We start from the raw sequence: 12,491 nt of genomic DNA, 5'->3' as shown, positions 1-12,491 counted from the left end.
AAGTTTAGTGTAGCTTCTGTCAACCTGCTTTCAAACTGCTTCTGACTGCGTTGTACTTGTCCACTCGTACTTCTCACACGATGTCGCTTCCACACGCTGTCGCTGGGAAGCCTTGCATACTGCAGAATGTACGTGCGCAGTTGTTTCTTCCTTTGATAAAAAAAGCAGCCAGCTGAAAACCAGTTAGTTAGTCTAGTTTTAGGTGGTTTAGTGAAATACTGCATGTGTAATTGATGGTAGTGCATTTCAGATATACTGTGAAACCGAACTAAATATCCACCTGCCTTTACCAGCTAGCAAAACCCAGAAAGAATTTTAGATTTTTCCAGTACAAGAAATTTTTTATTTTTTTTTAACCAACCAAGTTTTGTAAGCCAGAAATGTAGCTACTGTAAAGCATTAGTGAAAGAAAGAAAACGGGAGATTAGACTAAATACTTTAAAATAATCTGCAGATTGCCCTGGTACAGTAGCTACAGGAAAAATCCCCTAATAAATAGCTGCTGAAGGATTCTTAAACATTCTTGTTTAAAAGCTACTACGTTCCCACAATCATCTTCAATGTTCTAGTACAATATTACCCCTCGGACATGGCTTTCTGTATTCCTGCATAGTTTACCAGACAGCGCTTTCACACACGCGATCAAGCTCAATCATTTTCAGAAACGCCTGCAGGTAAAAATTCAAAACTCTGCGCAAACGAAAAATCCCCATTCTACTAAAATCAAAACATTATACCGGCCAGCAAGTACAGTCGTGTTCAAAAGAAACAAAATATGAACAGCAAGACTAGGAGTGAGGATTGTACTGCCCGTTTTTCCTCACAGAGCCCCATTAGAATCCTGTATTCTGTATTATTTTTTTAAAGAGGAGACGATTTTCTATTCAGGGATACCAAGATATTTAGTGAGCAAGTAGTCTGAGTGAAGTTATCTGGCAACAAACTCCCCATCCCTATTTTTCCTGCTTAGTATCACCAGGAATCAAGACTTCCACCAGGCCCTGGCAGTGTTGATGCTCCAATCAGAAGTTAACAGCATCCTGCCAGGAACAGATTCTGTAATTGAAGCAAATGGAAACCACATTTAGATTGACATGTCTAAATGATGTAGAACAGTGCCCCCTCTGGGAGACAGCAGCAGTGCGAGTGTGGAGCACATGATAGGGGAGTCGACCAACTACATTCTAGGGCTGGGGTGCCCAATCCTCGTCCTCGCCGATGCCCTCCTGGTTTTTGTTCCAAATGTACACTAAATTGCTTAATTGGACCAATTAAGATTCTAATAAGTGCTTGATTGGTCCAATTAAGTAATTTAGGGGACAGTTGGAACAAAAGCCAGGAGGACACCAGCCCTCCAGGACCAGGATTGGGCACCCCTGTTCTAGGGCATCGTTGTTGTTTAGCCCCCACCACACTGTACATAAATGGTAAAGACATGCACTGCAGAATCATATGACATGAATTAATATAACATGTGCAATATGGGGATAGCAAGAATGCCAAAAGGTTCACCTGGTTTCTGCTCTTGTTCCTGTTTCTTTATGTTTTCTGCAGGGGATTACAAAACCACTGTGTGCATGTCACTCTGGATGCAGTCGTCATAGGCAAGCTGTTCCACATTCTTAGCATTCTGACAAATGCAGATTTGTTCGTCATTTCACTAGTTCTTTTCCTGGTGTGACTCAAGCTCCTGACTAAATACTAAGTGTTCCACTAGGCTGCAGCATGTCTAAGTATTACTTTAAAATGTAGAGGTACCACTTTAAAAAAAAAAAAAAAAAAATCCCAGTTCAGCGAGGGGTCAAGCTAAAGGGACACTACTGGTATCCTAAACCAGAAAGAGAAGTACCGAATAAAATCATATTAAATAAACTCAAAGTCCATGCAATGGAACTCAGAACTAATCAAATACCATAGCGTGGTTAGGGAAGATACTTTCTCTTTAAATTAAATGCCATTCACGAGTCAAAGGAAAGTATGGACAAGCATAATTGCTATTATAGTTTTGATTTTTCTTCCTTAAAAAAATCTATTAAAAATGAAAATTGGTGCAAATAATTTATTTTACATAATGTAATGAAAATGCTGTATCAAATCCCCTTAAAAAAGTAGCAAATAATATAGCATAAGCACACCTGTTGTTTAGGTCTAACAGATTATGTTTTTGAATAGTCGTGGACTGATATAAATCTGTATTTAAATTTGAGGGTGCCAGATTATTGTGGGTAAGAATCAGTAAAAACATTCTGAAAAAACAATGAAAGCAGGACTTTTTGTTCTTCACTAAATAAACTCTGTTCCCTCGGCTGGTCTTCATTGGCCTGGGATTAGTCTGGTTGCTCTCCATTGAGCTGGTAATGTGCTGATGTGGCTTGCTGAGCCTGTTCTAGTTCCGTGCCACACATTTGGTGTTTAGATCCTGCATGTTCATGTGACTGGCGTGCACGCATGTTGTTAAAGTTACATTGCTTTTGCCAGGTTCCCTGCCCAGTTCTATAGCATTCGTGCGCGGCTTTCACAAGCTTGCTGGAACATGCTCAACTATGCACTGGAGCAAAAGCTAAATCTGTCAGAAAATACCTGAAAGTGTCACTTGATAAATCGAGCTTGGTGCCAAGCAATGAACGGAATGTTTTACCTGTTGTTTTGCATGAGGTGTAAAGTCATCTTACCATGGGATAGGACTGGAGAAGTGTTTACCTTACATGCAGAATGACCAGGCAAATGGCGCTGTTCAAAATGACACTGTGTCATTAAGCAGATGCAGAGCTTGATCTTGATCAATATAGGTTTAAGCATACTTTCTTTTCTATATAATGTACTTGTTATATACATGACCATTCACAGAGTCATGTGGTTAATTCACTCACACACATGGAATACCTACAGCACTGTGAATGTTCATGGTGTATCCTCTATCTCTACCACTGGATTTTATAGATAACTGCACTTACTGTGTCTCTGTTCAGGTTGTGAGTTTTGTTTGATTTGTCTTTGTCATTCTATTGTAGAATGGATTATTTTGCAAGAATTCCATTAGCAGTAATCCTTTTGTGTGTCAGATACAGTCCTTTCAGATTTTACACACAAGGATTTCCAAGTTTTACTTACCTTTCATACTTTTACCACAGCAAAAGAATCCTTTTGGCTCACATTCAGTTATAAAGTAACTGACTGCCTCTAACTCACATTGTATTTACTGTGCACCATGGGGACTGTGAAGGGGTGAAAAACCATCACTTGTAAATAGTGTTGATTTATTTTGTGTTCATAATTTATTTTGTTCCAGCACTTGTTTTCACTTCCACAGTATAAATGCACATAACTCCACCAAGCTACATCAATAACAGATTTTCTTTCTGTTCTCTTGTTTTTGGTATACAGTAAATGTTTAACAGTGTTATTGTTAAATGTGTTTATATTAAATGAACCCAGGAAAAGGGTTAAGTTAGAGCCTTGATTTAAATGCCCATTTCCATGTGAGAATGTGGATAGAATGGAGTAAACTTAGCCAGGATTGGTGGTCCAATTCATGAGTTATTCAGTTTAGTTTAAATGATGCTGGTGTGTATGAAAGTCTGCAGCGAGCCCGTCTGTTAAGTCTTCAGAGGCTGGGGCCGAGGAAGGAGATTCTGTGGTTTGCTAAGAAAAGCAGCCAAACGTCTAGTTTAGGGTTAGTTTAGTTTAGTTCTCAATAGCATTGCTTTTTCAATGGATTCCTGATTGCTTGCACTTAACCCTCACAGGGGCTATTAAAACAGTGTGCACATTGAAAACAAATACATTTTAGCCAGACACCTTAATGTTGTGGTTCTGTATCTATGATGCAAAATATGTGAATAAGCCATTCATCCCCTACAATGGTTTCCAGCAATGGTGACTGACAAGATTGGTACCACGTTGCGTGTTTAAAATGGAAAGGGCTGGAGGAAGGAACATCCATTAGAAACGTCCCCACAGTAAAAACATGACAGTTAAGCATTGTAAAGCCCATAGAGGTATGGTAAAGCAACATGGAAAATCATTGTCAAATATGGTAAATGTATTGTATAACCACAGGCCAGACCCAGGAAAACTGCAAAATTACTGTGCAAACTAACTGGTAAACCTTTAAAAGGGATATATTACAAAGCTTGAATTAGACAGACAGTATTTCAGGTTCAGCACTAGAGGGCACACAGAACACTGACAGTCTTGATTTCTCCATAAGCTCCTATGCTGAAGCCCTGCACCCCACAATCACAGACCACCCAAGTGACAGGCAAATTGACGTTAAAACCAGCAGACCCGCGACAGTCATTATACAACCTGCAAAATAAAACATATACTGTATGTAAGATCACTGTGTGGGTGATGTAAAAAACTGGAGTTTGTCATTATCACCATGTGATTGTATGCACACTGCATTCATTGATGGGTGCTTAACTGAAGTTGCAAATTATATACTTTTAAATGAACCAATGTTCTTGTTATCTTTTTCTTTCATTGATTTGAAATGTAGTTTTAATAATCTAGGTCAGATTAATCATTGTCCAAAATTTTTATGAGCAGCAAATAGTCTAGACCAGCATTCCAGTTGATGAAACTTGGGACCTACAGTATGACTCACAAAGTTCAGGGTCTACGTTTTGTTCCACAAGCCCTTCAGTTTCACCATGCCCTGTTGACCAGTTAGCTTGCCAGCACTCACTCTGCTCAAATTTCACAGCTGTTAAGAGCTTTTTGTAAATCTAGCTTTCCTCAACACTCAGGCAAACTGGCTTGCCAGGATCACAAGAGCCCCCCAGGTTAGACTCACACATTCAAGTTTACAATTCCAAGCTTCAGAAACATTCTGAAAATCTCACTTTGCAGTCTTGGCCTCCTGTTTTCAGAATCTATTTTGAAGTGTTTTTTAAAGTGATATATACCTTTTTAATACCCTTAAGATAACTGCATGATGTGCTGAAAGGGACTGACGAGACAATATTGTTTTTCTCCTCAGAGAACCAAAGAAAAAGAGCATGGCAAAATCAATCCTAGACCAGGAAAGGTAATGTGATGTTTTTAATACTTTTTATTGCTAGAGTAACATCCATGTATTGTCTATTACAACTTTAATTTTAAAATAGAACTACCAGCACTGTCAAAGGGGAGTGGGTATCCAATATGGCACTGATTCCCTTTGAGATGGTTCCCCATGAATCCGCAAATATACTGTAGTCGACTTTTCTAAAGGATACTGGTACCTAAACAAAAAACTAAGTTAGTTCAAATTTACTGAGTGGTTATTTTTGCAATTTTGCTAATATTATTTTTTATAAACGTGTGTTATTGTTTTTGACTATTGGCTGGTTTCACAGATCCCGGATTATCACTAATCTTGGACTAACTAATGCAATTTTAATTAAAGTAGTCCAAGACTAACGCTAACCAGGATCTGTGAAAAAACAGCCGTATGAGTTCAGGAGCTGCTCTTTAGTTGTATAGTTGCCAGCAATAGACATATTTAATGTAGCCAAGTTTGCTCATATCTTTATATTGTTAAGCTGCAGAACTAGTGGTGTCTTGCCAGCACAGTGGCAGATCACTTTGGCTGATGTAGTCTGTGCTGCATATTTGTGACACACAGCTGGAACTGAAGAGCTTGCCCTGAGTCAATGCTAATTTGGGGGCTTGTAGTCTTTTAGTTGTTATTGGTAATGGTTTGCATTCAGAAAGAAATGTACTTCCAGTTAAATGTATGTTTATGTTACACCTGCAGTGTTTTCTGTTAGATTATAGTAATTGAGGTTAAAGAGTAAGTAGTGGGGTTCCAAAAAATCTAGCGTTACACGTCCCCCCTGTTGTTGCAACAACTGTTTAAATAACGTACCTGTGATTTAACTTTAAAGTCTGATTCAAACGATTATTACCCACATTGTCAAACAGGTAGCACAGCCATAATTACCCATGATGTGGCACGGAACAGAAAAGCCAGGGCACTTATTATGTTTTCCTGTTTTTTTAATCGCTCTTCCTGCAGTGATTTAGAGGACAGATCTCAAACCCCCAGTGCACTAGAGCGGCCATTTTGAAAAGAGCTTTGAAACAGACTTTAAAGTTATACCTGCAGTCTGACCTCAGAAGTCCTGATTCAGTGTGTAAAGGTGTCGTCATTCTGTTCGTTTCAGATAATTATTTACCAAGAGCCTGGCTTCACTGGGGAGAAGATAGTGATTCAGGGTGATGTGATAGACGCTACCCCCTGGGACCTCCAGGATCCCCTTTGCATCCGTGTGCTGAGAGGAGGGTAAGAGCATCTCAGACTCCCTCAGCTGGATATATTGTAACAAGCTGGCTGTGCAATAACACGCTAGGAGAGGAGACATCTGTTTTAGGAACTGGATGCACTTTATTCAAGCTATCATTACATTAGGAGACGCCCAGAGATTGCTTAACATACAGGTGTTCCAGAAAGCATTTACCCACCACATTAGAACCGACTAATTACTTTGTAAAAGTCACCCCACCCTGTCTGCAACTATATACTAAATGTGCCTTTACCAACTTCCCCACATACACTCCCTGAACCCCAAAATACAGAAAAATAAGTACCCCAAACCCCAACCCGCTCCCATTTATATAACTAGCACAATACAGAGCTTCCTATAGAACATAAGAACATTTAAGAACAAGTGAAGGCTATTTGTCTAAGCTTGTCCAGTTCCAAGTAGTGGTTGATCTCAAGTTGGGTCTGAAAGGGTCCAAGTGATTCAGCCTCAACATGACAAGGTAGGCATGATTGCTGTCCACTGCACTGCCACCTGCTGCTTACACTGTACTCCCCCCTTGTCCATCACAACACTGTATTAATCCTCCACTAAAGGTAGGTCTGTACACATATCTGCAGCCATCTCAAGCCATCAAGCAGACAAACGTTTTGGTCAGTGATCCACAGTTAATGACCGCTGCGGAGGATAGCAATGCTATAAACTCAACTGTATTTTGCATCTCTTAGGAATGATGTTTCTGTTTAAAGCAAGTAGCTTTTAGAGAGCATTCTGTGGGATAATCAGCGCTCTACTCGGAACATGATCCGTGAGGTTTGCAACTAGCTATCCCCTTAATATTGTGGGTTCCACTTGCCAGCAGTGACTTCAGAGATTATTGCAGTGCCACGTTTCCATCAAACTAAAACCCTGTGCTGTTCTCTCCTAGGTGGGTGCTTTATGAGAAGCCCAGTTACAAAGGGGAGAAGTGTGCCCTGGATGAGGGGGACCACGAGCTCTACTACCCCTTTGGACAGAGTGAGGAGCAGCCCCCCAAGGACCAGGACCCCGAGACCAAGCCCAGCAAGCGCTTTGTCATCGGCTCGCTGAGAAGGGTGGTCAGGGTAAGATCAGGAGCGTATTGCAGTCACATCACAGACTTGTCTTCAGTGTGGAGCTGTTCAACCGAATAATCAAACCCTTTACTATAACTTCAAAAGGGCTGTGATAACCTGGCAAAAACACAAACATAAGAAAGCTGTGAACACACACTGTAGTGCTCTCTGCTCTATATGAATAAGAAAGCTGTAAACACACACTGCAGTGCTCTCTGCTCTATATGAATAAGAAAGCTGTAAACACACACTGTAGTGCTCTCTGCTCTATATGAATAAGAAAGCTGTAAACACACACTGCAGTGCTCTCTGCTCTATATGAATAAGAAAGCTGTAAACACACACTGCAGTGCTCTCTGCTCTATATGAATAAGAAAGCTGTAAACACACACTGTAGTGCTCTCTGCTCTATATGAATAAGAAAGCTGTAAACACACACTGCAGTGCTCTCTGCTCTATATGAATAAGAAAGCTGTAAACACACACTGTAGTGCTCTCTGCTCTATATGAATAAGAAAGCTGTAAACACACACTGCAGTGCTCTCTGCTCTATATGAATAAGAAAGCTGTAAACACACACTGCAGTGCTCTCTGCTCTATATGAATAAGAAAGCTGTAAACACACACTGTAGTGCTCTCTGCTCTATATGAATAAGAAAGCTGTAAACACACACTGTAGTGCTCTCTGCTCTATATGAATAAGAAAGCTGTGAACACACACTGCAGTGCTCTCTGCTCTATATGAATAAGAAAGCTGTAAACACACACTGCAGTGCTCTCTGCTCTATATGAATAAGAAAGCTGTAAACGCACACTGCAGTGCTCTCTGCTCTATATGAATAAGAAAGCTGTAAACACACACTGCAGTGCTCTCTGCTCTATATGAATAAGAAAGCTGTGAACACACACTGCAGTGCTCTCTGCTCTATATGAATAAGAAAGCTGTAAACGCACACTGTAGTGCTCTCTGCTCTATATGAATAAGAAAGCTGTAAACGCACACTGTAGTGCTCTCTGCTGTATATGGTGTTGTTGTTCTTTATATGCTCAACATTTCTAGACTGCACAGCAACTTACTTGAATGGAAACCTTCTGAATCGATATTGAGGTTAAATGTGAAATAATTAGGACCACACCTGTCATCTGACTGCTACAATCTACACTTATTTTTTTATAGAACTATGAACCCATGCATTTATGTACAGTCCACAAGGTGGCGCCACATAACCAGTGATTTGAATTGAACAGCACAGTACAAAACAAAATAACAACTGCTCAAGAGAACTGATGGTTTTTGCCATTTTATGCAATAATGTTGTGAAATAATGGTACGATTATTGTTTTTGTTATCTGGAAAGCTACCATAATTAAAATTTTATCATAGGCTAAGTTATATATAAAAAAAGAAGTTTTTAATCTGTTTGAAAAAAGAATACAAAAAATGTCTTTAAAAAGTAAATTTCCTTTTATAAGTTACCTATAGTAGAAGCATAGCCAAGTGTAATACAGGATAGTGAAAGCATTGTAATGCCCAGAGAGGTATGGTAAAGCATTATAAAGCCAGGAGATGTGTGGTAGAGCATATTAAAAACGATGCCAAACCTATGGTGCTAAACTATGGTAAAAAAAAAAAAAATTACTGTGCAAATTTACCCGGGTAAACTTTTATAACATTTGCATTGTACGTGTATTTATATAACTTGAAAACACTCCCATATTCACAGACACATTTCACCAGCGCAATATGAAATATTGAGCACAAATATTAATATAAAACCAATAAAAATTCAGCTGGCCCTCTTTTTCAGGATTACAGCGTTCCAGAAATCAGCCTGTTTCCTGAAGAGAACGCCGAAGGGAAGAAGGTGACATTCCGGGACACCTCCGAGGATTCCCGGATCTATGGACTCCCGATCAAGGCCAAGTCCATCATCATTAATGCTGGCCTGTGAGTACTGCCACTCCCAGCTCCCTGCCGGCTGCACGGAACAAACAAAGCAACAGTGTCTTCAATGGAAAAACACTGCTGCTATTTACAGTTACAGTATGTTTTTATAGCTATGGAAGAAACAAAACCACAACTGCATTGCTGCCTAACTCATTGCTGTCAGCCTAATCAATCAATGTAATTTACAGTCATGTGCAAATGTACTGGAACACCACAAGATGTGTCATTTATATCCTTTATATACCTACCTGCATGGAAACTCTGTGAGAATTTCCATTTTCGGTTCCAGTGCTTTGATTTCAGGTGCACAACAAATCAAAACAACAGAAGCAACAGAGTGTTCTAATAAATGTGCTGTGCATATGAAATCAAACCACTGTAAATGGAAATGTTTGACAAAATAGGTAAATTAGGGATTGTCTGATTTAATGGCTGACTTTAATAGGCCACACATGCAATTCATTTAAAACAGTAAGAGAAAACAAACTCACAGCCACGTATGGTAAAATGCATGAGACTTTTGAGAAGTTGTTAAGGTGCCTAATTAAAGCACAAAGTGGTCTAACATTTCCACACATAAGTACCTATTGTTTCTGTATCACTGAAAACTGACTGAAATGTGAAATTCTCACACATTCAAGTAAGTAGGCATATAAATGATATACATGACTATTATTGAGGGGTTCTAATAATTAAATACACAGCATTATTCTGTGAATACAACCTTAGCGTACGTTTATATAGCAACACTGTACTGTAGGTTTGTGATGAATGACTAATGGCTGACTAAGCGCACCCCACTCCTCTCCTCCACAGGTGGCTAGTGTTTTCCAAGCCCTTCTTTGAGGGGGCTCCCCGGATTTTGGAGGTGGGGGGGTACACTAATCTGCAGGCATGGGGAGCCACGGAGCCAGACGTGGCCTCAGTTCACCCTCTCAAAATAGTAAGTAACAGGATGGACCGGGCCTAGACACACAGGCCACAGGGACGGTGCAGAGGCCTGTCCAGCACACATTTGCAGTATATATACAAAAACAGCCACTATAAGACAGGTTCTCATTTTAGGGTAAAACCCGATAGTCTGAAAATTTGACAAAAATGTCTTTATTAACCTGACAGATCCCTTCATTAAGGTCGTGCAGCTGTTATAATTCAAGGATACTTTCTTAATATCAGTATTTCCTTTTTTTAATAGTGTTGTATGTAGAGCAGATGGATATATATATTCAAATGTTGTGGTGTTTTATTTGTTAAGAGTATGACTAGGACTGCATTTTACCTGGTTTCAATCTGCTCTGTGTGGCGATGCATAGCATGTACCTGTATAGGAAAGAATGTACTTCAAAAACAGAAAATTGCTGTCTCTCCATTGTATTGAGAGTAGTACTACAAGACTCCATGTGAGTTTACAATAGTTTATGGCACAACGATACAAGCGAGCGTGCTGTTTGCAGTGGTTCTTATTGTAATTAACCAAATACTGTGTTTTTGTGTAAAGGTTCTTTAAGTTGCCTGCTATACACGTATTATGTATTGTAGGCTAGCAAAGCAGTGTATATTTATTCAGATCGCAATGGCAGTGGCAGCTATATTGTGTGTGGTTTAGCATGTCTAACATACAGCAAGGGAAGGCATCTGGAACTGACTATTGAGCTGGTGAAATCATTACAAGCATCAGAAAATGAGGCCAGTAAAAAGGCATTTTGAAGCTACTTTTTAGAAGTGTAAGTGGAAGGCTCTTCAGACTGTACTGCTTAGCAAGTGTTTGTCTGTTTGATTTCAGGGCGAGCCCAAAGTGGAGAAGCCGGATGAACCCAAGGTAGGAATCGGTACTATTTTAAATTTAGAGAAATTCTATTACATTGGTATTACAGATCGTAACACTGTTTAAATAAACAGTACGTATTACAAAAGTTTTTTTCCAGTATGATTCCCAGTACTGCAGCAGTGTGCACATGTATTAGAACACCCTTATTGCTTCTGTTGTTTTGATTTGTTATCCATATGAAATCATGGATTTTAAAACCGTGGTTAGCACTGCTTTAAGAGGGAAGGTAAACAGGATGGAGTTTGAATGGATGCCCCCCTGTGTGTCTCAGGTGATCATCTTCGAGAAGTCCTACTTCCAGGGGAAGAGCCGGGAGATTCACACGGACTCGCGGGACTTCATGACCAGAGTGGACTCGCAGAATGTGTTCATGTCCAGTGCCGGGTCACTCAAGGTGGTGGGAGGCTGGTGAGTGGACACTGACCCAGGGAGGAGAGGAGGCCAGGAGTTATTAAACAAAATAAATGACCTTTAAGCAAGGAAGACAGATTGGGGAAATGTATATATTTATGAGAGGTGCAATTAGCAACCAACTTCCTAATTGAATATCAGGTAATAATCGACGATAATAAATGCATGAACTTTATTATTAAAACGGAAGAAGCAAAACAAGTTAGAGACTTCACAAAACTCTTCAAATACAACTGAAAGCATGCATACTGTTATAGAGGCTTGCTACCCGAACCCGAGCCCAGTGGGACCCGACAATAAGTGTCAGGTTCTGGTCGGGTCAGGTCGGTGTGTTATTTCAGTGAGTGGATTATGGCGTTTTTAATTTTTCCGTTCCACCACTGGAGAATTACAACATTGTGGTATTCAACGATAATAAAAGTCCATGTTGCTTTGTACAATGCAAATCTTGTTTTATTTTTCAGCTCAAGTACAGGTGCTATATACAAAGAAACATAACATGCTATCAAAAAGAAACTAAGACAGTGAACAGAAATGCAAATTATCTATTATCAGGCTAGCGGGTCAGTAAAGATCAGGTCATACTGAAAAACAAGTGCCAGGTAGTGTCAGGGTGTGATGTTCACATGTTCCTCTGTAATTAGTTACATATACTTCTCTGCTATGTTCCAGAATATGTATTTCTTACTTTAAATATCCCATTTTATTTAGTCTTGTATGCTACTGAAAAGACTCCTAAAGTGAGGTAGTTTGAACAGTGAGGGTGTGTTTTTATTTACTAACTCATCGTTGCCATGGTGACTTCCCTGTTCTCTAAAACCACTTCACTTCAGATATTCAGCTTGGTTGAAAAAATACACAGTTTAATAAATAGTAACCTAGGCAGACAAAGCATTAGAGAATGATTAAGAGCACACGTAACAGGGTATTGAACTAAAATATGACATTACATATCTGAT

The 12,491-nt window shown here is 39.6% G+C and overlaps 1 protein-coding gene across 1 annotated transcript in view; it reads left to right on the top strand.

Annotated features, from left to right (window-relative positions):
• The window catches only part of LOC117414182 (uncharacterized), an 87,094-nt gene that overhangs the window by 62,827 nt on the left and 11,776 nt on the right, over positions 1-12,491 (top strand). Inside the window, exons 5-11 of the mRNA XM_034906092.2 lie at positions 4,985-5,032; positions 6,153-6,271; positions 7,180-7,354; positions 9,154-9,293; positions 10,110-10,236; positions 11,077-11,112; positions 11,393-11,529. Of these exons, the coding sequence (XP_034761983.2) occupies positions 4,985-5,032; positions 6,153-6,271; positions 7,180-7,354; positions 9,154-9,293; positions 10,110-10,236; positions 11,077-11,112; positions 11,393-11,529 (782 nt within the window). The remainder of the gene's footprint in view (positions 1-4,984; positions 5,033-6,152; positions 6,272-7,179; positions 7,355-9,153; positions 9,294-10,109; positions 10,237-11,076; positions 11,113-11,392; positions 11,530-12,491) is intronic.

The sequence above is a fragment of the Acipenser ruthenus genome, chromosome 25 (genome assembly GCF_902713425.1).
Source record: "Acipenser ruthenus chromosome 25, fAciRut3.2 maternal haplotype, whole genome shotgun sequence".
In the NCBI taxonomy this organism is placed as follows: Eukaryota; Metazoa; Chordata; class Actinopteri; order Acipenseriformes; family Acipenseridae; genus Acipenser; species Acipenser ruthenus.
This window is presented reverse-complemented; position numbering and strand designations above follow the sequence as displayed.